The 24776-nt window shown below is 34.5% G+C and overlaps 1 protein-coding gene across 2 annotated transcripts in view; it reads right to left on the bottom strand.

The window, feature by feature from the left end:
• The window catches only part of LOC145325799 (tubulin monoglutamylase TTLL4-like), a 60081-nt gene that overhangs the window by 26898 nt on the left and 8407 nt on the right, over positions 1-24776 (bottom strand). For both annotated transcript variants that reach the window (XM_080168759.1, XM_080168760.1), the window contains exons 6-15: positions 22965-23035; positions 22026-22111; positions 18952-18989; positions 18310-18340; positions 12742-12796; positions 11748-11790; positions 11088-11190; positions 10566-10618; positions 10265-10309; positions 9812-9859 (exon numbers count right to left, since the gene is read on the bottom strand). In XM_080168759.1, the coding sequence (XP_080024885.1) occupies positions 9812-9859; positions 10265-10309; positions 10566-10618; positions 11088-11190; positions 11748-11790; positions 12742-12796; positions 18310-18340; positions 18952-18989; positions 22026-22111; positions 22965-23035 (573 nt within the window). The remainder of the gene's footprint in view (positions 1-9811; positions 9860-10264; positions 10310-10565; positions 10619-11087; positions 11191-11747; positions 11791-12741; positions 12797-18309; positions 18341-18951; positions 18990-22025; positions 22112-22964; positions 23036-24776) is intronic.

Genomic DNA, 24776 nt, shown 5'->3' with positions numbered 1-24776 from the left:
CAGTGGCTTTGTAGGTATTCACAATGGTTTCTTTGTCCTTTCCCCAGGTGGTTCCAGTAAGGGCCTTGAGGATGTTGTTTCTGGACTGTATGTTGGTTTTAAGATTCCTGGTGTGTTCTCTGAATGACAACATGTTATCGAATGTGATACCTAGGATCTTAGGCTTCTTTACTGTGGGTACCTTCTCGCCAGCAATTTCAACGCCTAATTCTTCACTGCATTCATTGGAGAAAGTTGTGAAGAGAGTGGCAGAGGACTTGGAGGGCGAGATGAAGAGGTTTCTGCTCTTGAACCAGGTGTCCAGTGTGTTCAGATAAGAGTTAATTTCTGACACTACTGGTTTAATCCTAGGTCCAGAATTCAGAATGTTACCATCATCAGCATAGGAAACCAGTACAATGTTACCTGGTGGATCTGGCATGGAAGACATATATAGGTTAAACAGGACGGGGGACAAGACGCCGCCTTGTGGTACACCCTGCTTCACCTTTCTGTATTTACATACAGAATTCCGGAAAACTACGTAGGTTTGTCGTCCTCGTAGGTATGCACATAGAAATCTCTTTATGTAACTGTTCAGATCAAGTTTATTGATGTCGTCCAAGAGGATCTGGTGGTCGACCGTGTCGAAGGCACGGGACAGGTCTATGGCTACAGAGACAGTTCTATGAGATGGCTTCTTCCTGTTCAGGCCTGTATGCACATGATTTATGATGGCTTGGAGTGCTGTACAGGTGGACCTTCCCTTTCTGAAACCATGTTGATGGGGGGCAAGTTGGACAGCATCGTTGATGGAAGGAAGTAGGAGTGCTTCAAGGATCTTGATTGCTGGAGATAGGAGTGAAACAGGACGATAGCTGGGTCCAAGGTTGGAAGGTTTGCCAGGTTTCAGTAGGGGAATGATCTTAGCTGTTTTCCATATGCTTGGGATGATGGACAGCTCCATGCACCTGTTGAAGATCATGGTGAGGAAGTTGATGGCAGTAGGTCCAAGATTCTTCAACATTATGGGGAGATGTTGTCTGGTCCCAGTGCTTTGGAGCTCTTTGCTTTCTTTATTGCTGCCAGCGTCTGAGCAGGAGTGAAGATAATTTTGTGATGTTTAGTTTTCTTCTTCATGTTGCGTAGAATCCTGCGCAGAGGCTGTTGAGGTTTCTTGTGCGGGTCAGGAGTGTATTGCCTGTTGAACTGGTCTGCAATGTGTTTGGCATGTGTGTATTTCTTGTTGTTGAATTCAATGCCTTGATTATTGGGTTGTTGGGGCTGGTTACCAAGGCTCTTAATGGTGTTCCAGAGCTTCTTGGAACCAGGATCACATGTTCCTAGATGTTCCTGCCATTTCTTCTTCTTATGTTCGTTTATTAAGTTGTTGATGTTTTTGTTTAGGTCAGGAAGTCTGGCATCCGCAGGGTTGTTTTTCTTCACCTCATCACGTTCGTCGATAAGTTTAGCTGCTTCTGTTGGGAGGGCATTGAAGATGGTAGGGATCCGTCCTGCAGGTATAAATCGTTTTGAAGCTTTTTGTAGGGTGGTACGAAAAAATTTTTCAGCTTCATGGATGTTGTCAACTTTCTTGGCTTTTGAAAATTCCTTTTCTGTGAAAGATTGGAACTTTGGCCAATCCGCTTTAGAGAAGTTGATGAAAGTTTGTGGTTTAGAGTTGAACTTTTTCAGTGTGGCTGAAACACTGATAGTGATGGGTAAATGGTCAGAATTAAGTTTATTCTCGACCTTCCAGTTCGTTGTTGGTAGCAGGCTGATTGAGGCAATGCTTACATCTGGAGCAGTAGCTGAATTGTTGGCTACTCTGGTTGGCTGATCAAGGTTTATGATGGCGCAGTCTTGATTAGATATGACGTCTGCTAAGGCTTCACCCCTAGCGTCGTTGGTGGCACCAGAGTGCCAGAGTGTATGGTGTGCATTCACATCCCCTAATACATAGTAGTTGTCACCAAGTCCAGTAGTTAATTCGTTTAGGGGTGGCACATAGTTTGGTGTATTACAGCTGCTCACTGGTGGTAGATACACATTTCTGATGTTGAGTGGAGATTGTTCGCCAGGAATACTGATGGTTAGTGTCTCCAAGTGTGGATCTTGTTCAAGAGTGGGAGGTGTTTTTAACAGTGTGAAGCTTACGTCCTTGTGGACCAAGAAACCAAGCCCTCCACCTTTATTTACACCTCTGTCTTGTCTAACAAATGTGTAGTTGGGAGTCGTTGGTTGTTTAGACTTCGATGTAAGTTTTGTTTCTTGTACTGCAGCTATGAGGGTTTTACTTTTCTCCATGTGATGAAGAAGTTCTGCTAAACTTGATTGTATGCCGTTTAGGTTCCACTGCAGTATTTTTAAGTTGTAGCCTCGGTTCGGGAGGAGGTTGGGATTGGGTGGGGGAGGAGGGGGGTTTGGGGGGGGATTACGTGGGGGGTGGGGGTTACGTGAGAGGGGAGAATGTTTTGAAAGGGGTGAATTTTTAGGGAGGGGGGTTTTAGTGTTGAAAGATTTGGGGTTTTTTGAAATTTTTGATTTTGAAAATTTTGGGGGGGAGATTGATGGGGAGGGGGATTTGGAGGGGGTGTTGGTGCAGCATGGTCCAGTCCAGGTCTTGAGTTTTTGCCTTTCTTTTGATGATTTTAGTCCAGAGCATTTGACATGGAGCCATTTGAAGCAAGTTGAACATTGTATTGCTGTTGGTGATAGTTTTTTGACGCACAGTGAACAATACCAGATAGGACCTGGGTTTTGTTCGATTCCAGCTCGAATAAGAAGGAGCCGAATAAGACAAGCTGGAGATGTCTTATTCCTTGTCAAGCATATTAACCCTTACAGATCGGGCCCCTATTCCCACCTTAATAGATCGGGGGGGGGGTCATATTGACCCCCCCCTCTATCTCGGGTCCTGTTACAGTTAGAGACATAAAATTTTTTTCTGGTGGTTCATGTGTATTTTTAGAGAAAATTACTTTTTCTAGTCATAGCGGTCAGACCACTCCTTAGCCGCTTTTTAGCGGCCAGCCGCTAAATATTAAAACAGCTGTAGAGCGGCCAATTTTGCAGCTATGATGACCAAATTTTAGGACGAACTTTTATTTTTCATAACAAAAAAATTACTTTTTCAGATCATCGCCGAAAAACGGCAAATAACGGAAACCGCCATTTTTGGCGGTTACGGCGGTTACGGCGGTTACGGCGGTTACGGCGGTTAAACGGCGGTTGGCGGCGCCAATTAATATTTTTATCTGTTTACTGTTGCTCAAGGATTTACCAAAAAAAATTTTAGGCCTCTAGCTGTAATAGAAGCCACGATATTCATGATATATGTCTGTAGTAAAAGCCGGACAAAAATCGGTCATAAAGTCGGTCAGGGAGCGGTCAAACGGTCATAACACCACTTTTCTCAGAAGGTCATTGATATCTAAGTATTCACCAAAAAATTTTAGGTTTCTACCTTATAAACAAAAGTCATAATGTAGAAATTAAGATTTATTTAGAATTTTTTCTAAATTTGGTTCCACCTAACTGACTTTGACCGGACGCCACGACCGACACAGACCAGATATCCTTATAAGATCAACTCTTGCCGACGTATAATTACTAAACTTAAAAAGTCATGAAGTCACAACTCTCTATCTTACCTACAAAAAAAATGACATTGAAAAAACAGAGGGGGGGGGTCAATATGACCCCCCCCCACGATCTGTAAGGGTTAAAAACCCATTCTAGCAGAGGGGTTAGCCTCATTGTCGGAGTTATTGAAAAACCTCCGGGTGTTGATGATGATCTCCGTTGATAGCGTGGGAGATTGTGTGCGTTGGTTCTTGGCTCCATGTGCTGCTGGTGTTGTTGCTGCTGCTGCGGCTGCTGATGGTGTTGCTGCTGCTGCTGTTGAAGGTAGATACACGGCGTAGACGTGACCAACATAGTATCCTATACCCGCTGGTCATACCAAGGCTCGTAAAATACACTCAAAACTTTCATCTGTTATATTTACAAACGTGAACGGACGGACGTCAACATAGAATAACTTTGCACTTTAATAATACACAAATGATTGAATGAGAAAATATGTTTTTAAAAATCATGATTTATAAAAAAAGTTTTAATATTTTTAAAAGAAAATGACTGATAAAACAATGTATAGACTAAATGTGCATATGTCATAGATATCTATTAATTTCAGCAGTCTATCTTTTATAGCATCAGAGAAAGTCAAATAGCTTTAAAAAGTGTAATTACTTTTCCAGTATAGCTTCAAAACCAATTAAAATCCGCTGGATTAGAAACTGTTCACAGCCATACTGAAAATCATGTATAACATCGTATTTATAGAAAATTTTCTGCAAATAGTAAATTGATTATTCTTAATACAATTGATACCAGCACTGTTCGCCCGTGCCTTTGGAGCCTCATAGATAAAAAAAACTGTAATAATTCTTACAAATTATCGTATGACTATCTACTAGACTATAAAAGTTTTAAAGATTTTTAATCAATATAATAGATTTGAAATCTGCATAAAATTTTAAGGATTTTTTATAAAATTAGTTTTTTATATAATTCTTTATTTAAAGGCGCAAATACAAATTAAGTTAAATAATTTTGAGATCTGTGATTGGTGGATTGAAAACTATCTGCACTCTGATTGGAGAAGCTTAAGTGACGTACATCATTCAACCAATTAGAGCGTAGGTAGTTTCCAATCCAGCTATCCTATTGGTCAAAATTTATTAACTTAAATCGTATTTGCGCCTTTAAATAAAGAATTATATAAAAAACGAATTTTATAAAAAATCCTTAAAATTTTATGCAGATTTCAAATCTATTATATTGATTAAAAATCTTTAAAACTTTTATAGTCTACTATCTACAGCAAGCTGTCTATAAATGCAAAAATAACTCTTTTTGCCAGTTATCCCTTAACAGTTGGGCCCCTAGCCGCACCCTTATCAATTTGCCCCCCCCCCCCTCAATTTTCTCAGCTCTTATTAGAGATAGAAGCTAAAATTTTTTTGTGCATGTCCCAAAGCTAGTAAAAGTGGCTGACTCAGATAAAGACATAAAAAAAATTAACCAATGAGAGGCCAGTATACACTGTAATTGACCAATGGTAAAATTTATATTGGCCACTCATTGGTTAATTTTTTTTTTTGACGTCATAATCTGAGTCAGCCACTATTACTAGCTTCCATGTCCCCTGTTTGATAATAAGTTTCTGACTATAAGTGAATCAAAGTCAAATTTTGCTTCCTTCAACCTTTTATTTAATAACGTTTGCTTATAGGTTCTTTTTTACTTAAAAATTTTTAATGGCTGTAATTTTTTTATTTTTGAAGCTAGAAATACATTAAAAAAAAGTATCTTTATGTAAATTTTATATTAGAAGTCTCAAAACAAAAACAAAAAACAAAGCGGCCGCAGCTACTACCTGCTAAAGTTGGGGGTCATGGGAGGCTTTAAAAGATTTCTGGAGACCTAAGGGATCAGGACCTACAGGATCATACCTGGAACCTGAAATTGACTTGATCACCTATTATTTACTACTAGAGGATAATTTAGTATTTTGATTAGATAAAATGTTTTGATTAAGTCAAAAAATATTTTTGCTCTTTACCTGGATGACCCTGCCCGGTTTGCTGGCATCCTGTGCCTGCCAGGATGGAGATATTCAAAAAATTCAAACTCTCAGTTATGTGTCATACCCAAATTTGAAAAGTCACTCCATCTTTCACACACAGAAATGAGATAGAAAAAACTTAAGGGCTAAAGTTTATCAAATTAATTAATTTATTTCATGTTGAGCCTTTTAATGAAACAATGCACTGGGTGTGTAAGCAATGTCTATTCAAAGAAGTAATTTTTTCAAATTATTAAGAAAAAATATGTTCAAATCATTATTTACCCCACCCAAAAGATTTCAGACCCCCCCCCCCTCCCACCACCACAAGCAATTTTTTGACCCCCCCCCCCCCCACCTATCTCGGCTCCTGTTACAGATAAAGACGTAAAAATTTTTTCTGGTGGTTCATGTGTATTTTTAGAGAAATATTAAAGCCGCTAAATATTAAAACAGCTGTAGAGCGGCCAATTTTGCAGCTAGGATGACCAAATTTTAGGATGAACTTTTATTTCTCATAACAAAAAATTACTTTTTCCGAAAAACAGCAAATAATGGAAACCGCCATTTTTGGCGGTTATGGCGGTAAAACGGCGGTTGGCGGCGCCAATTAATATTTTTATCTGTTTATTGTTGCTCAAGGATGTACCAAAAAAAATTATAGGTAATTAGCCATGATATTCATGATATATGTCTGTAGTAAAAGCCTGACAAAATTCGGTCATAAAGTTGGTCAGGGAGCGGTCAAACGGTCATAACACCACTTTTCTCAGAAGATCATTGATATCTAAGTATTCACCAAAAAAATTTTAGTTTTCTACCTTATACACAAAAGTCATAATGTAGTTACTAAGATTTATTTAGATTTTTTTTCTAAATTTGGTGCCACCTAACCGATTTTGACAGGATGCCACGACCGACACAGACCAGATATCCTTAAAAGATTAACTCATGCCGACATATAATTACTAAACTTAAAAAGTCATGAAGTCACAACTCTCTATCTTACCTACAAAAAAAATAACATTGAAAAAACTAGAGGGGGGGGGGTCAATATGATCTGTAAGGGTTAATGTCGTGTGGGTGAGTTGCACCTGGACTGAACAGTCAACTTGTCAACTCAAGGCCAGACTCTTGGTCCTTCACCTCATACCCATAGTACAGTACATTACAGACAACCAACCCTTTGATTGCACGATCTTTGTCTGGAGATCCTAACTGTGCATGGCAATGAGTTGTGCCTGTTTTGGGCCAAGGCATTCCCCCTACTCTGCATTTTTTTTTATATCCTGTGCCAAACAATGCAGGTAGGTACCATTATTAACATTTTTGGTATGACGTGGATTTGAGTTGCATCCTTCCCAACAGTTTCCTTGACACTTTAATTAGAACCTGTGGGTCATTTACACGTCAAACTTAAAGGTGGAGAGTTAAGGTTTCGTGATTGTTTGGTCACGGTGTTATTGCAACAATTAATGCAACCAAAGCATGAACATGACGCTGTATCAGCAATGACTGAAGCCACATCAAATCCTAGGGACTTTTCAATGCAACCTAGGATCTAACATGACTCCTAGTCGTTGAACTAACAAACGCCACTAATTCACTATTGAGCTACTACACAATGCTAGTCCAGAAGGACTTTTCAATCAACCTATGACCTTACAGCGTTTTTCAATCACTAGTGCACCATGCCAAGGACCACCCATGCATACCTGATTTAGGGCTAAGGCTTCCCCCCTACTCTTACTCCAATCTCTAACGCCTGAAAGAGCAGCAGTAGGTACTAATTTTACATCTTTAGTATGAATTCTGGTAACAATGTGTCAGAATAGGTAATTTCCCCAACTCTGACTCTATCTCACTAAATGTCATATATGACTTTTGGTAACAATGTCACTGTGGGCTAGAATTGTATCAAGACAAAAGTAAGTGCCGAGCCCTGGGACCTATGTATGGTGAAAATAGACATAAAACCATGATGATTCCAGGTAAAACAAAAATATTTCAGCGGGGGCTTTTTGAGAAAATTAGATTTGAAAATTTCAAATTCAATTTTCACCCCCTAGGAGTTGCCGCATAATCATTACAAGAAAAGCAAATATTATTTATTTTAAATTTTGAACAACTTTGCTTTTATAAAGTTCTTCATAAAACCACTCCTGGGGGGAGTTAATTAATGGCCATTTTTATCACTTGCTTTGCAAAGGTCACGAAAATTCAGCCCAAAATAAATCATATATAGAGAGGTTTTATGAAAGATTTTATAAAAGCAAAGTTGTTCAAAATGTAAAATAAATAATGTTTGTTTTTCTTGTCTTGATTATGCGGCAACTCCTAGGGGGTGAAAATTGAATTTGAAATTTTCAAATCTAATTTTCTCAAAAAGCCCCCGCTAAAATATTTTGGTTTTACCTGGAATCATCATGGTTTTATGTCTATTTTCACCATACATAGGTCCCAGGGCTCGGCACTTACTTTTGTCTTGATTCAATTCTAGCCCACAGTGATGTGTCAGATATGGTAATTGCCCCAACTCTGACTCTATGTCACTAAATGTCATATATGAATTCTGATAACAATGTGTCAGATTAGGTAATTTCACCAACTCTGACTCTATCTCACTAAATGTCATATCTGACTTTTGGTAAAAATGTGTCAGATATGGTAATTGCCCCAACTCTGACTCTATGTCACTAAATGTCATATATGAATTCTGGTAACAATGTGTCAGATTAGGCGATTTCCTCAACTCTGACTCTCTGTCACTAAATGTCATATCTGACTTTTTTCAACAATGTGTCAGATTAGGTAATTTCCCCAACTCTGACTCTATGTCACTAAATGTCATATATGAATTCTGGTAACAATGTGTCAGATAAGGTAATTTTCTCAACTCTGACTCTATGTCACTAAATGTCATATCTGACTTTTGGCAACAATGTGTCAGATTAGGTAATTTTCTCAACTCTGACTCTATCTTACAAAATGTCATATATGACTTTTGGTAACAATGTGTCAGATATGGTAATTGCCCCAACTCTGACTCTATGTCACTAAATGTCATATATGAATTCTGGTAAAAATGTGTCAGATTAGGCGATTTTCTCAACTCTGACTCTCTGTCACTAAATATCATATCTGACTTTTGGCAACAATGTGTCAGATTAGGTAATTTCCCCAACTCTGACTCTATGTCACTAAATGACATATATGAATTCTGGTAACAATGTGTCAGATTAGGTAATTTTCTCAACTCTGACTCTATGTCACTAAATGTCATATCTGACTTTTGGCAACAATGCGTCAGATTAGGTAATTTTCTCAACTCTGACTCTATTTCACTAAATGTCATATATGACTTTTGGTAACAATGTGTCAGATATGGTGATTGCCCCAACTCTGACTCTATGTCACTAAATGTCATATATGAATTATGGTAACAATGTGTCAGATTAGGTAATTTCCCCAACTCTGACTCTATCTCACTAAATGTCATATACGACTTTTGGTAACAATGTGTCAGATATGGTAATTGCCCCAACTCTGACTCTATGTCACTAAATGTCATATATGAATTCTGATAACAATGTGTCAGATATGGTAATTTCCTCAACTCTGACTCTATGTCACTAAATGTCATATATGACTTTTAGTGATATTGTGTCAGATTAGGTAATTTCCCCAACTCTGACTCTATGTCACTAAATGTCATATATGACTTTTAGTGATATTGTGTCAGATTAGGTAATTTTCTCAACTCTGACTCTATTTCACTAAATGTCATATATGACTTTTGGCAATAATGTGTCAGATTAGGTAATTTCCCCAACTCTGACTCTATGTCACTAAATGTCATATATGACTTTTGGTGATATTGGGTCAGATTTGTTTGCATTGCCAAAAATGAGAAAATAACCTGACATAATGTCACTAAATTTCAGATTGAAATCTGAACTTTGGTCAAATTTTGTCATATCTGAACTTTGGTAACAAAGAGTCATATTGAGACAGATTTAAATCTGAAATCTAGTGACTGTGGATTTCTAATCTGACCGAAAAGGGGTAAAAACTACTAGGGCATACTACTATTGATGTCGCACATCTGCTAGGTAGGTACCACATTTTTTTCTTTACGATTTAATAGAATGACGTAATGACAAAGTGAATTCTAGAGTAGCGTCGTTTCTAAAAACTTACTCTACTCATGTGCTCGTGCCCACAGAGAACTGTTTTTGTACAAATATCCTAAAAAAAACAATTTTGATAATTTTAATATCTGTATTCAAAGGGCAGAAAAATAGCCTTAAACCAAAGCAAGACTTAAATATAAAAATATATGTCGAATAAAACCATTCCGGTCTTATGTGAAGCTTCCCTAAAATGAAAAATAATTTAGGCTACAGACAATAAAAACTTACTACTTTGTATTATAGAATGCTGGAGCGTAGCAAATCCTTAATGGTTACGATGGTAAATAAGTCATTTTGTGTAAAAAAAAATAATTTGTGACAAATTTTGTATAATATTTGTTGTTTCCTAAAGTCTCATGCCTATATTTTTTAGACAAAATGAATTGAATTTTTAGTGTATTTTTTTTAAATAGGTTGGAAAACATACTGACTTTTAAAACAGTAACAAAAATTTAAATACCTTGGTTTTCTCCCAAAGTGGTCTCCAATCAATTCCCAATTGTTCCTAACATCAAAATTGATTTCTAATTTTACTTGAAATATTTTATAAAGTAAAGCAGGGCTCGGCAGCTGCGCCCTCTTAAATTTGAGGCTTTGTCGCAGCTATTCAGCGGCTGCCGAAGCCTGAAGTAAATTTCATAACATTTATAAATGCGCAAATGAACCTATTTCAGCGTCAATTATTGGATATTTAAAATTAAAATTTTTTAAAGCGAAATATAAAATACAATTTAACTTTTATCAAAAGTAAAAGTTTATACCTCAAAATATCTCCACAAGGTTTTAAGATTCCATTTATGTCCTTCAAATTGTCCTAAAAGATTTTAAATTTGTTTTAATCAATTCAAATTTAATTATCCAAAATATTTTAGGTAATAAAATACAATAATCCTAATAACCATTAAATTAAAAAAACTCAAAATTAACAGAATTGATTTTTGGGTATATTTTAACTGCTAGGCAATTTTTATATATGAAGAAATATGTATTTGTAAGTTTGTCTGTTATGCTGTGTCGTGTATTAATCGAATTATGATTTTTGTTGTACATAATGAAAAAAAGAAATAAAACATTAAGGATTGATTAAGACGCAATGGGAAATGGGAATTAGGCCCAAGTTAATCTAGACTATGTGAATGTTTTAAATTAGTACTAGTTGTTTTGACGCTATATAGCCTATGAGGAAAATAATAATAATAATAGCCTAAAGCCGCCCTAAGACATTAATACAACTAATAGTGATCAGTATTTTCCGAGAGCTTCATAAAAAAAACTGGATTTACCTGGATTTTTATTGTGTATGAATTCCTCATTATTCTTATTGACACTGTAGTTTGTCAAGTGGATAAATGTGTTCTTCATATCTTTAGGATCATTAGTATATTCCTGAAACAAGGACGAAATTATGTTTAACGGTAACGACGAATTTGTTTAAAAGTGGAAGGCGGATGAGAAACTTTTCGTAACCAAGCCTAAATCACAAAATAACTCAACCCAAAGAAAAAGTGATACAGCGCTTAAATTTAGCCTAAACATAACCCCATTTTTTTGTATATTGAAATTAAGGAGAAAAAAGGTTATTTTAATTACATGGTAGCACCGAAGGGTTAGGGCAACGTTGGTTGCCCACCTCTGTTATAGTCATTAAGAAAAATACCCATTATTATTTTCTAATTTTTTCAAAATAAGTGACGGGGACTTACTGTGCTCGCTTGGTGATTCGATGGAAAGCACCTATATTGTTAGTACGTCTGATTGAATGATGTTCAAGTAATTATAATAAGCTTTGCTGTTTTTGATGTTGCCATCCTTTTTTGTTATTCTTTTAATAAAAATAATAAGGACGACAACATCCATAAAAGCTAATTTGAGTAAGAATGACTGATAATTAAAAACTTGTAAAGTAGCTTAAATCATACTAAGAATAATTATATTATATTAACCTGGGTAGCGAATCTGACTAAACCTTCTTCATAGATGTATACTCTAAACAAAAAAAATATCAATAAGCAAAACTGCTCTATGATGATACTTTATGGAATAAATATATAAGTATAGATGTATGTTCCAGACTACCTACCCTTAATGGCAATAACACTTTTCGTCTGCAGAAATACCAAAGTAAAAACTTTGGCGGTTTCCCTCAAAGTAGTTTTTTGTGTTAATCGTTGCCTTAAGCTAAGTTAGGTTTTATTTGGTACATGGTAGCCCGCAGGATTAGAGCACCGCAGCAGGTAAAGGCCCCATAGGATAAGTGCCTTTCAAAGGATTCAAAATGCAAAGACATATATTTTTTTAACTCTGATTTTATACATCTTAATTGGAACTGATAATCTATTTAGTAATGAAACAATTGTCTTCCATCAATAAAATGTTAAAAAATAACTTTATATATATATCTATAATACAAAGTAGCTTGATGTCTGTCCGTCTGTCTGTCCCTTAAGATCTAGGTAACCACTGAACCGATTGGATTCTACTCTTCAGGGTATATACCTATTGGTCCTGCGGTGGTTTTAAGCTATTTTCTTGGGGGGTGGGACACCCCCAACCCCCCCAAAAACAAAAAATCCCCCCCCATTTTTTTTTTTTTACAAATTTTTACGAATTTTATGAATTTTATGAATGAATTTTACGAATTTTACGAATTTTACGAATTTTACGAAATTTAAGAATTTTACGAATTTTGCGAATTTAATCGCAAAATGTTTTCCTGCTGGGTAGGTGCGAAAATTTGTGATCCGTTCTGCTGGGTAAGTAATAGAAGATGTAATTATACCTCTTGGGGCAAAGCCCCTAGAGGCTAGGGGCGAAGCCACTAGTATACATATATTTCATAATTTAGTTTGAAAATAAGTGGTGGGTAAAGGGGTTCTGTGCTTGCTAGAGGAAACACCTAAAATACACCTCCCCCCCCCAAAAAAAAAAGGAACTTACCTGACTGGATCTAAACTTGTGAGGAGAACATACAACCGGAGGTCAAATTTCAACCCTAAAATAGAATTTAACAAGGATGACAACATCCATAAGTTGCGAAGCACAAAAATCGTGCATGGGACTACGTAAAAGTAGATTTAAAGTGTATTGATTAAAATCAAGAATAGATTTATTGGAGAAAATAAACATGAAACATTGTTTCATTTTATACTAGCGGCTTCGCCCCTAGCCTCTAGGGGCTTTGCCCCAAGAGGTGATTAAAAAAATTAAGGCGAAATTCGTTAAAGGACCAAGGAAATCTTCTACAAAACCTAAAGAACCTAGGAAATCTTCTATAAAACCTAAAGAACCTAGGAAATCTTCTGCAAAACCTAAAGAACCTAGAAAATCTTCTACAAAACCTAAAGAACCTAGGAAATCTTCAGCAAAAAAAAAAAAAAAAAAAAAAATGGGGGGGGGATTTTTTGTTTTTGGGGGGGTTGGGGGTGTCCCACCCCCCAAGAAAATAGCTTAAAACCACCACAGGACCAATAGAAATATACCCTGAAGAGTAGAATCCAATCGGTTCAGTGGTTACCGAGATCTTAAGGGACAGACAGACGGACAGACGGACAGACGGACAGACGGACAGACATCAAGCTACTTTGTATTATAGATGATGACGACGGTTAAAGTAAATTACATAAAAGATGCTCATAACAATGGGAAAAATTATTTTTATACTGATATCCCAACAAAGTTTGAAAATCGGACCATAAACACTGAAGATATGGAGAAAAATGTGAAATACTTGATGTTTAATACTTTATAATTGTCCTGCTTAATGATGGGAATGTTGCAAAAAAAATTCAGCATTCTGGCTTTTATAGGAGCTGAGTAAATCCCATTTCCCCCATAGCGTTACGGACTGACTGACAGACGGTTGGACTGACGGACGAACTGACTGATGGACGAAGTGAATTATAGAGTAGCTTCACTAATAAAAATATAAGTCTATTATAGTTACTCCCCCCTAAACAACCCCCTTAACAAATGACCAGTCGTTCTTGATATATTACTTTAAATAAAAAAAACACAGCCAGCTACTTTAAAATATTCCAACTGCTAGGCCCCTAGATGCCTCCTTGATGTAATGTAAAAATATGATAAATTCACTGAGTGAAAAAGTCTTTGATACTTCCCAGCTATTTATTGAAATATATTTCGGTGGACATTGCACCCTCTTCAGTCTAAATGACATAAATCATATTAATTTAATTTACATATTAAAAGATAGGTAAAAATAAAGAAATTTGTAGAACTATAAAGGCAGAAAATGTTGGTAAAAAAAGAAGAAAATAATATGATCAGCCTTGAGTTTAGTTGGATGTTAAAAGTAAACTAAAAGGGATTATTTAGCAGGAGAAAATAATCAGCAGGGGGGGGGGGGTGTTTAAAAAATACATTAATATACATAAATTTTATTATTTAACATTTTTATGTGAAAAAAACTCTTTTCTTTTTTATTAAATTATCATTCAAAATTAAATCTTACTTTTATAGATAAAGTATTTAGGATTATAAGGTTATGCTGTATAGATACTGTAGAATAAAATTAGTATTTAGAGGTCAAGTTGTTTATACATTATTATTTATGGTTAAAAAACAATTTTTAGAAGGTTATTTTGAAAAAAACTTTTTTATATGGGAGTTGACCGTCCACTTCACGGTGAAGGAGAACCATATCGGTCCAGCTGTTAAAGATATGTTTATGTACTCACAGAAATTAATCCTATTATTTTTATAGAAAGATTTAGAAATATCTTTCATGATATTTTGTCCTTTTCACTTAGTTGCTAAGATAAAAAAATTGTGGAAAATTTTACGCTAAAAATAAGTTTGACGCTTCTTATTGTTGCTGTAAATAGCGTAGCTACTGCTGTAAATAGTTTCTGTCAATACGTTTGCGAGAGAAACTACACTGGTAGCGCAGCTACATTTTAGTTCATGTCCGTTTGTCCGTCCATGTGTCCGTCACTCTATTAAAATTATTAAAAGCATACCATTCCCAAATATACATCCTTACTTAAATGTAACAGAACCTGTATCAGAGTGTCTGTATGTGTGTACCGAAGGATCTCGCTAAGTGCCGAACTGATATGTTTCTCCTTTACAGTGTAGCTTCTCTCATAGGTATTGGAAAGGTTCATAACTATTTCGGTAAAGGGACTACAATGCAACCTCCCAATAGTAATCTCTCTCTTTAATTTTCCATTTTATTTTTATTTTTAAAACTTAAATAAAATGTAGATGGGTGGGCTAACCCCCCCCCCCTTTTCCCTTCGTCACCAAAAGACGCCTCCAGGGATGTAGCAGCTTGAGAGTTCTACGCGCTACGAACTTACTTATTCTTGTAGTAAATATTGTTTGCTTTGCAGCTGAATTTTACCATTAATCAACACTTAGTGCGTCAAGTGTCAATTTTTTCCAACTTTTTAAAAGCGAAGCTTTTTAACAATTAGGGTAGGTCCGACCGTCCGTAAAGTCCGCAAATGCAATAATCTTTCTATATATAAGAGTAACAAAGTATCTCACTAAAGCTTTTTATAGGTCCGAGAAAGGTTTATGACTGATTTTAGGGAGGTTACATCTACTCTACTAATATAAATCACCCCTGAAAAAAAACTACTTCCCAACATTTCCGTAAAACTTTTTTTAAATAAAAATGTAAGGTGTAGGATTAACCGACCACTTCCCTTATTTTTTTTATGAGCGAAGCCGCTAGTAGTATTATATGAATTAGTAATGTTTCTTTGATTGACCCTTAAGATCTCACAAACTACTTAAACAATTGAATCAATTTAGAGAAGCTTTAATCTTTAAATCTGATTCTTTGGGCGGTTTTGGGATATTTTTATGCCCTTCTTCAACTTAATGATAGGGGCACAGCCGCTAGTTTAATAAATGGTATTGTTTTTCTGAAACAGTACGTATATAAAAATACTGACACCAGAATCATATATTTTATTATATTATAGAATTGCTTCGCTTTAAACTTGTAATATGATCAATTGAAAATTGATTGCATATTTCTTCCCTAATTTCCGAAGTTGTACAACAGATAACCCAATTATGGCAAAACCTATTTTCAGCTACTTTGGTCGAAGGGAAAAGCGATATAATGTGTAAACGATGTATACATTATACATTAAAAATTGTAATTTTTCAAATTTAGATTTTTTTAGAAGTTTTAAGCTTTTTCCGCTATTAGTAAATATTGAGATAGGGTGAGTATTATTAAACTATGTTTACAATTGGAAACTCAAATTCAGCTGACCTGTAATATGACCTGAGATAGAATTAGGCTGGTAACAGATATTTAAAATCATATTAATATCAAACAAATATCTATTTTAAACTTTGCAAATTATGTTTATTTTGATTTTGAAAACTCAAGTATGAAAGCATCCATAAAAGTGAAGCTAAAAAAGCACAGGTTGTTTGTCGGGGGGGTTGTGTAAAGCATACTCATCAGTTTTGACGAGGGGGGGGGGGTTAGGGTGGAAATATGAATGGGGATATGATCTTTAGAGGGGTGGGGAGGGGGGGGGGTTTGAGGATAAGTACAAGTAGAATAAACTATCCTATAATATAAAGTAGTTAGGTTTTTTTTTGTCTGTAGCTTAAGATTTCGATAACTACTAAACTGACTGAGTTCTTCATTTTTAGGGAAGCTTCATGTATGTCGTGGTTTTGGGCTATTTTATTTTCTTAATAAAGTCTTAGGCTGGTTCCAGGCTATTTGTATGCATATACTACAACAGATTATTATTATAAAAAAGCTTTACTCTCTAAAAAACTTGTGTTTATTTTGACATATAAATCTATTAAAACTCAGTTTCAAAAATGTGCATCTTGCTGTTATTTCTTCTATTATTTAACGCATCAAATATTTTAACAATGTATTGCGTTACAATTTTATTTTTTATTTGGATCAAATTTGCAATATCATTTTTATGGAATATAGTCATAGTTTAATCGTGGAATGTACAAATAAAAACCAGGAATATCAGACTGGTTCATTGGACCCATTGGAATAAATTACAGAAATGGATGTCTGAACCTGTTCTTAATTAAAGGGTGAGCAAAAAAATGCGTACATTTTTAAATACCGTTAGAACCGCTATAAAGTCTAGGTATTCTTTGGAAATATAAAAAGGACTTGTATACTACGCATCGGGTAAGGAGCTATACGTTAAAATGTCCCAACTGACGTAAAACTTGACTTGCGAGTATATTACTAAATATTAGAGAATAGGATGTGCAAAAAGAGCTGCGTACATTTTTAAATTTCAAATTGCGCGGCTTGTGTTAATAGTAGAAAAATGTTACGCATACCGTTAGAACCGCTTTGAACCATATTTTTGGAAATATCAGAACGGTTCCTGTGCAACAAATAATCTAGGAGCTAGGTGGTAAAATGTCCGATATTTTACTTGCAAGTCAAGTTTTAAGTCAGTTGGGACATTTTAACACGTAGCTCCCTAACTATATGTAGTAGAGGAATCGTTCTTATATTTAAAAAAAAAACAGACTTCATAGCGGTTCTAACAGTATGCGTAACATTTGTCTACTATTAACACAAGCCTCGCAATTTGAATTTTAAAAATGTATTCATTTTTTGCTTACCCTTTAATTTGGTGATCTATCATTTCAGTAAATAAAATTTAGAAAATTAAATGGGTTTACAATATCAGCTTATTTTATTGATTAAAGACTTGCATTAATGTCTAACACTAAGGGACCCATCTTAACATTACTGAACCTAACCGCTTGCTATCTGAGAGATGTGATGGGTTTGAGATAGGTCCACATTAAGTAATACTAGAGAAGTTATAAATGGTAATTACTGCTGCTATGACATTGGTAGTTAGAGTAGGGGAGAATGTTTTGGCCCTTAGACAGGCGCAACTCATTAACATTAACTAATCACCCCCCTCCCCCCAATCGACAATATATAATATTTTGTTGAAAAGCAATCCCCTTAACCCTGATCATTTTCATAAGTAGAAAATGCAACTCTGTAGGTGTTTTTTGCAATTTCAATTTTTAAATTTGTTGCAGTTTGAACTTAGCAAAGTATTTGATAGATTTTCTTTGCATCTTTGATTTTCGTGGATCTGTTATTACTTGGATTTTACATCAGATTTTAATGTACTCTAAAGAAGTGAAACTTGTAGCTGAATGAAATAACGATTCCCCTCATCCACCCCCTTTTTGGTACTTAAGAGCAGTTTCTAGAAGAAAGCTTTGCTTGCAAAAAATTATAAAAAAAAATGCTTCGCTAGTATTATGTTTACGAATCTTGAAATTAAACAAAAATCCCTTAAGCCTAGATGTATATTTTTATGTATCCATTAAAATCTCTAAAACAGTCGGACATGATTAATGATTATTTATAATTAAGAAAATTTTTAGCATTCCTATGGTGACGCAAGCAACATAGACCTATCTACCTGAACATTCAATTAATATATGGTATTGACATTTTACAGTTGCTAAACTTAAAAAATAATCAAAAATGTTTACCTTTGATTAGAAGTGGTCTATCAATGTACTCCTGAAGAAAATAAAATATTAAAAATATACTAATTTTTATAAATTGTGTTCAAGAGAACATTATAAGGTTAAGAAAAAGAACATTGTACTTTATTTCTAAAATCTTTTGGATATTAAATTAAGTAGCATCCAACAGACAACCAGACCATTGATTGCACTACCTCTGTCTGAGAAGTCCTAAATGTGCATGGTATTGAGCTGCGCCTGTTTCTGGGCCAAGACATTCCCCTATTCTAACTATTTATATCGCGCACCTAACATACTATCAGTATGGTTTAATATTTATTTGTATTTTTAAACACCTGTTTTCTTTATATAAAGGCGAGAGGATGAGTCTGTCTACCCAAGATTCTTGCTAACCGCTTAACCTATATGGTTCTCCTTCACAGTGAAGATTCTTTTCGGCTTCTTTTATTAAAAAATTACCTTCACCGCGCCAAAAAATAATATTTTTATTCTTTTTAAACTAATATTAAAAGTTGGGATAGACTTGCTCCTCCCAATTTAGGTTGCTCAACAGAAAAAATTTTAAAAATAAGACAACGGTTTCACAATCGCAAAAAAAGGTCAATTGAAGTGTAGCTTCTCTCCAATAAATTTTCAAATTGTCACCTGAACGCATATAACATTCTTTTTCTCGGGAATCTCCTCTGAAAAAAATAAATGAGTTAAATACCTTAGCAAAATTCAACATTAGGTTGATTGAAAAACTCCCTCAATCTAAGTTTTTATTAAAGCTAGGTGTTGCAATAAAACTAACATCTAGGGACTCTGAATTAAAAGGGGTAAAAAGGGGGCAGAAAAATGCCAAAATCTATCCCAAGACCTATGTGAACCTTTCCAAAAGGGATAACTCAAAATATTAAGCTTTAGAAAAAAAACCTTACTACTTTATATGCATAAAATGATAATATTTGGCTTTTAATAAGCATTAAAAAAAAATCTTGATGCTTTTTTTAACAAACATACCCTAATTACTTAATAGATGAATTATATTTTTTAGACATATCAATTAAAACAACGACTTTTTAGAAAAGCTTCTCTTGCAACGTTAAACATTTTTGTATAACTAAGGAAAAATATCCTTGAAAAAAAAAACAAATAAATTAAGACTTATTTATAGCCGAAAAATAGCATTTAGACCTTTAAATTGCCTATTAAATTAAAAACAATTTTCAAGACATTTTGAAGAAAAAAATATTTAATATAAAATTCACTAAAAGATGCTTTGAATATCTTGGTTATTAACAAGAAAAGTTATATTTTTTATATGTTTTGTTAATAGCAGTTTTTTACTCAACCAAGCATAATTTTATATTCACATACACATCAAACTCGCAATATATCTGGTCTTGAGTTGGGGTTTAAAAGAATAGTATCATCTGATTTAAATCAATCAATTAAAATGTCGATAATAAAGTTGAGTGCCGCTTAATGTTTTTTTCATTAAGTTGTCAACTAAAAATCTAAATAAGTACATTTTTCCAATATTTTTCAAAACTACTTTTCCATCCTTCTAACTCTGTTTCTTTTTCTATTGAATCTTACGAGAAATATTTGAAACCCCGTCATTTGAACATGAAAGGTATGAATCTTATTTGAATAATATAAAAATACTTCTCTGGAAAAATGTTTCAACAAAGCGCAGATTACGACAGTCAACTATATAGAAAGAGAATTTGACTCGAATTAAAAACGCAACTCTGTTATTTGTAGAGTAAATGTGTACTTAACATACACATTACACATTGAAATAAACTTGGGTCGAAAAGAAACATGTATAACATCTGTACTTAAAGAACACATTTTTGAATTAATTACTTCAATCAAACTGTAGTTCAATAATCAAGTAATTAATTATGTAATACAGTAAAATTTATAATTTAGATATTGTAATAGTTATTTATTGCATCGTATTATATACAGCTTTTCGCAGATATTAAAATGAAAAAATATAAGATCAAAACCAGTTTTGTAATTTGTTACCCTCGAGAGGCCGAAAGCCGACAAAACTGATATCAATATTATGATTTAAATTCTAATATTCGTGGAATATTGTCTGTAATACGATGGAAATTATGATTTTTCAGTATGGCTGAAAACCGGTCTTAATCCACCAGATATTAATCGGTTTGCTAGGCACACTGAAAATGATATTACAAAAGTGTTGATTTTACTTTTTTAGTTGGTAAGTCTATCCATAATGGATAGCTCTGATTGTAAATTTAGGCTTAAAAAATCGTGGTATTGATATAAAACTAAAGATGAAGCCACTCTTCTATCTAAATTGTTTATTTTTATTTTTTTACCTTAAGTATAAAATTATATGAAAAAATATCTCTTTTGTGCTGTATAAACATGATAAAAAATATCTTCGATCATAGTTTTAGGATTCCCAAATTTTTAGCAAGTTGGAGTGAGAATTCGAAAAAGAGGAGAGAAAAAAAACGAGAATGAAAACATCCATGAAAAATTAAGAATACAACTCAACTAGATTCAATAAAATAAATTGATGTATATCCTCAATAATGAAACACAAAATTACCCCTTCTGTAGATAAAAATTAGTGGTTGAAACGTTTGAACACTCAATTTAATGAATCAACCAATCAAAATTCACTAAAGTCCCCATAGTTGTTAAGCCAACAATCAAAGGTTATTATAAAACTTAGGGACTAGTGTAATAAACAGCCCATTGTCCCCTCTATTTGATGATTAAAGCCAGTGTCCTATTAATACATTAATATACTGTAATGGGCTTTATTGAGAGGAAGAAGGGAGAGGGGCAAGGACGTTTAATGGGAGGAAAAGAGGTGATTACCCCCCACCCCACCCCTCAAATGAACTAGGGGCACCCCCAAAATTAAAAATTTTGAATTTCAACCCCCCCCCCAAAAAAAAAAAAATTAAGGCTTGGACGTCCTTGCCTATACGATATAAAGATTAACCCCCCCCCCCAAAAAAAAAAATGAAAAAGCTTGGATGCCCTTGGAGAGAGGCCCAATTCACAAAAAAAGGAGAAAATTGAAAATATTTAGAATATTTACAGTGGACAGTTTAAATGCAGTATTTGAGAATTTAAATATAGTATTGCATAATTTAAACAAAATAAAAAAAACAGCTGTAGTATCATTTTCTAGTAGCATGCTATAATAACAAACATTAAATCAATTATAATACAAAAGTAAGAGGGTATATGTCTGTCTATTTTAAGATTAAGATTTCGGTAACCGCTGAACCGACATGGTTTTGCTACCCAGGAAATATACCTAATGGTGGGGTTGGGGGGGGGGGGGGGAAGGGGTGTATTTTCAAGGATGATTGCATTTATATTTTAAATTTAAACAAATAGAGTGGAAACAATCGTTCACCTGTAGGAGCGAAGCTGCTAAGTAGAAGTTTAAGAAATTTTTTTTTTATAAAAGTATGCATATGAGGCATCTTATACCAATAACGAAATTATTTCGGAAAGAAATCACGAAACCTCTACGTGTTTTTCAGCTGTTGTTGGGGGGCAACACATCGTAAAATTGACGACCTCTCCATTTGCCCCCCAAATATTATTTTATATTTATTTCCCTTGTTGGTTATACCTTATTCCTGCATATGAGGAGGCTTTAAAAAGAAACGGACAACTAAACCGGCTAAAGTTGTTGAGAAACTACGCTTCTCCAGCTCCAAGCTTACCTTTAGAAGAAATTAGGGTGATTCCGATTCCGCAAAACCAGTTAGGGGGTTTCATAATCCATACGCGGGGTTTTCTCTCCATATCACTAAAAAGGGGTAATATAAGCTCTACATTGCAAAGTACCATAGTTTTAGTATTTCAACCAACAACTAGTATATTGAACCCATAAATATTTCATTGACATACAATTAAAATGTTTTCTGTTTTTAAAAGCGAAGCTTTTCTATAATTAGAGTCTACCTGTCCGTCAGTAAAGGTTAGGTACGTTTTAGGAAGCGTAGCAACTCTGTATTCGTTTTCAGAAAGTCCGACTCCGAGTGTCTGTTTTAAAAATTCAGATTTTTCTTTCTTTTTAAAAGCGAAGCTTTTCTATAATTAGGGTCGGTCCGTCCGTCCGTCACTCCGTACGTCCGTCCGTCACGGATAGCTTTTTTCGTTAATTTAGGCATGTTAGAATTGTCCTATCGATTTCAAACTTTGCATGGTGATTCCTGCAGTAGTTAGATACGATTTAGAAAGCGTAGCAACTCTATAATCATTACCAAAATGTCCGTACGTCCATTTTAAACATGTTGATTTTTTTTACTTTTTTAACAACAAACTTTTATATGATCTAATTATCCGATTGATCTGATTTTTTGTATACTGATTCCTGGGACAACAAAGTACAATATTATAAGCGAAGCAACTCTATAATTAAGTCCTAAAAATGTAAGTATGTCCATAAACATCATTCTGTATCAAGCAGTTTTTCAACAAATTTACTTACAATTTTGCATCGACTCTTATACATTTATATTCTGATTATTCAGTTCTGACACTATACAAGTGTTAATGTCCGTTTGTCCTACCGTTTCAGGGCTTCGCTTTTATGGATGTTGTCATCCTTGTTTTTACAACTACTACTGCAATTAAAGGGTCTGTAATGCAACACCTACCTGATTAATAGATCTCTATCCTTGGGTAGAAGATAAGTGAGGGGAAGGAAGTTAAAGTGCTCGTTACCAAACTAAATACATATATAGATAATAGATTTTCATATAGATAGATAAAAATATTCGAATAAATAGATAGATAGATATACATAAGAAAAGATGGATAAAGAGATTGATGGAGATTTGAATTTATGAATGGATATATAAATAGGCAGATATATATCCAATAAAAGTAGTATGTTTATTGTATAAAGCAAAAGATACATGAAAATACTGCCCATAATTAATTGTACTTTTCAGAGAATCTTCATATATGTCTTAGGGTGGGCTATAATAGTTTTGCAACTCTCTCTTAGAGGCATAGGGCGATGCAAATTATAGCTATTAAAAGACAAATAGAGCAAACTATAAACAGATAGATAGTTAGTTGGATAAATAGATAGATATATATTCAGCTAGATAGATAAATATAGGAAAAAGTTAGATAGATAAATAATTTGATGGAAAAAGAGAAATAGCATATCTATAATACAAAGTAGTACGATGTCTATCTGAAGCTTAAGATCTCAGTAAAAACTGAGCCGATTGTGCTCTACTCTTCAGAGAATATACTTACTGGTCCTGGTATGGTTTTAATCTATTTTCTTGGGGGTTGGGACACCCCCAACCTCCAAAAAAATGAAAAATCCCCCCCCCCCCAAAAAAAAATTTCAACTTTTCTTTTAAATCTAAAATACGACTAATTGGTTTGATTAAACCTCTTGGGGCAAAGCCCCTAGAGGCTAGGGGCGAAGCTGCTAGTATGCTATAAAGTGAAACAGATAAATGGATTGTCACACATACACCTAGATAGATACATACGTCATGGAAATGGATATATTATTACTTGGATGTTGCACCAGATTTTCATGTACTCTTATGAAGTGATATTCCCAGCTGGCTAAAACAACGAATACCCCCATCAATATCCTTTACCCCCCCCCCCCCCCCCTACTGGTTGAACGAGTTAGCAACCTAAAGTGACTACAATTTTCCCCTTGTCATAATATCCACGTATATTCTACATCCATTATCATAGTAAAGTAGGAAGTCAAAATACTTTTGTAGAAACAAGAGTAAATTGTTGTCATGTGATTTTACAAGTGAAGCATCTCTATAATTAGGCTGTTCCCAAAATTTTTATATCACTCATATGTTTACAGTAGTCAACCATTTTCAACTCCCCCCCCCCCCTTGCATCTAATATTTATTGAGTATATATAACTAGCAGCTAGGCCACACGAAGCATCTAGTGGCACTTGAGTGAGGGGGGGGGAGCCGACCCTCTACTCATAATCAAAGTTGTAAAAGGAAAATATGAAATTTTTAAAGTAGCTACTTTTCTTTGAAGGGCAGTTATACTCTTCCAAATAGCGAATAGCTAAACACACACACACAGACAAACATCAAATTTCTAATTCATATAAGGATTATTTGTGCTACCTTTTCAATAACGAAACTTATTTCTTTTTGAGTGTTTAAGTTTGCCATGGTTACAAATAGGACAATTTAAATTTTTATTTTCCGAAAAGCTATGCAATTATAAACATTATTGTCCTTGTTTTTTTGTTTTAAGAAAAGGTCACGACAAAGTCGTGATGCAGAAAATTATGTAATTCTTTAGATAAATATGTATAGGGAGAAATTATTTAGGTATTTCGTAATCCAAGTACCTAATACATTTTGATTTGCGACCGTAGATTGACACGTAGCGCATTCGCTCTTCATCGGAGAGGTTCGAGTTTTGCGCAATAGCTAAGGACGTTAAAAATGGTT

The sequence above is a fragment of the Acartia tonsa genome, chromosome 8, assembly GCF_053477335.1.
Source record: "Acartia tonsa isolate MP-2025a chromosome 8, ASM5347733v1, whole genome shotgun sequence".
Lineage (NCBI taxonomy): Eukaryota > Metazoa > Arthropoda > Copepoda > Calanoida > Acartiidae > Acartia > Acartia tonsa.
This window is presented reverse-complemented; position numbering and strand designations above follow the sequence as displayed.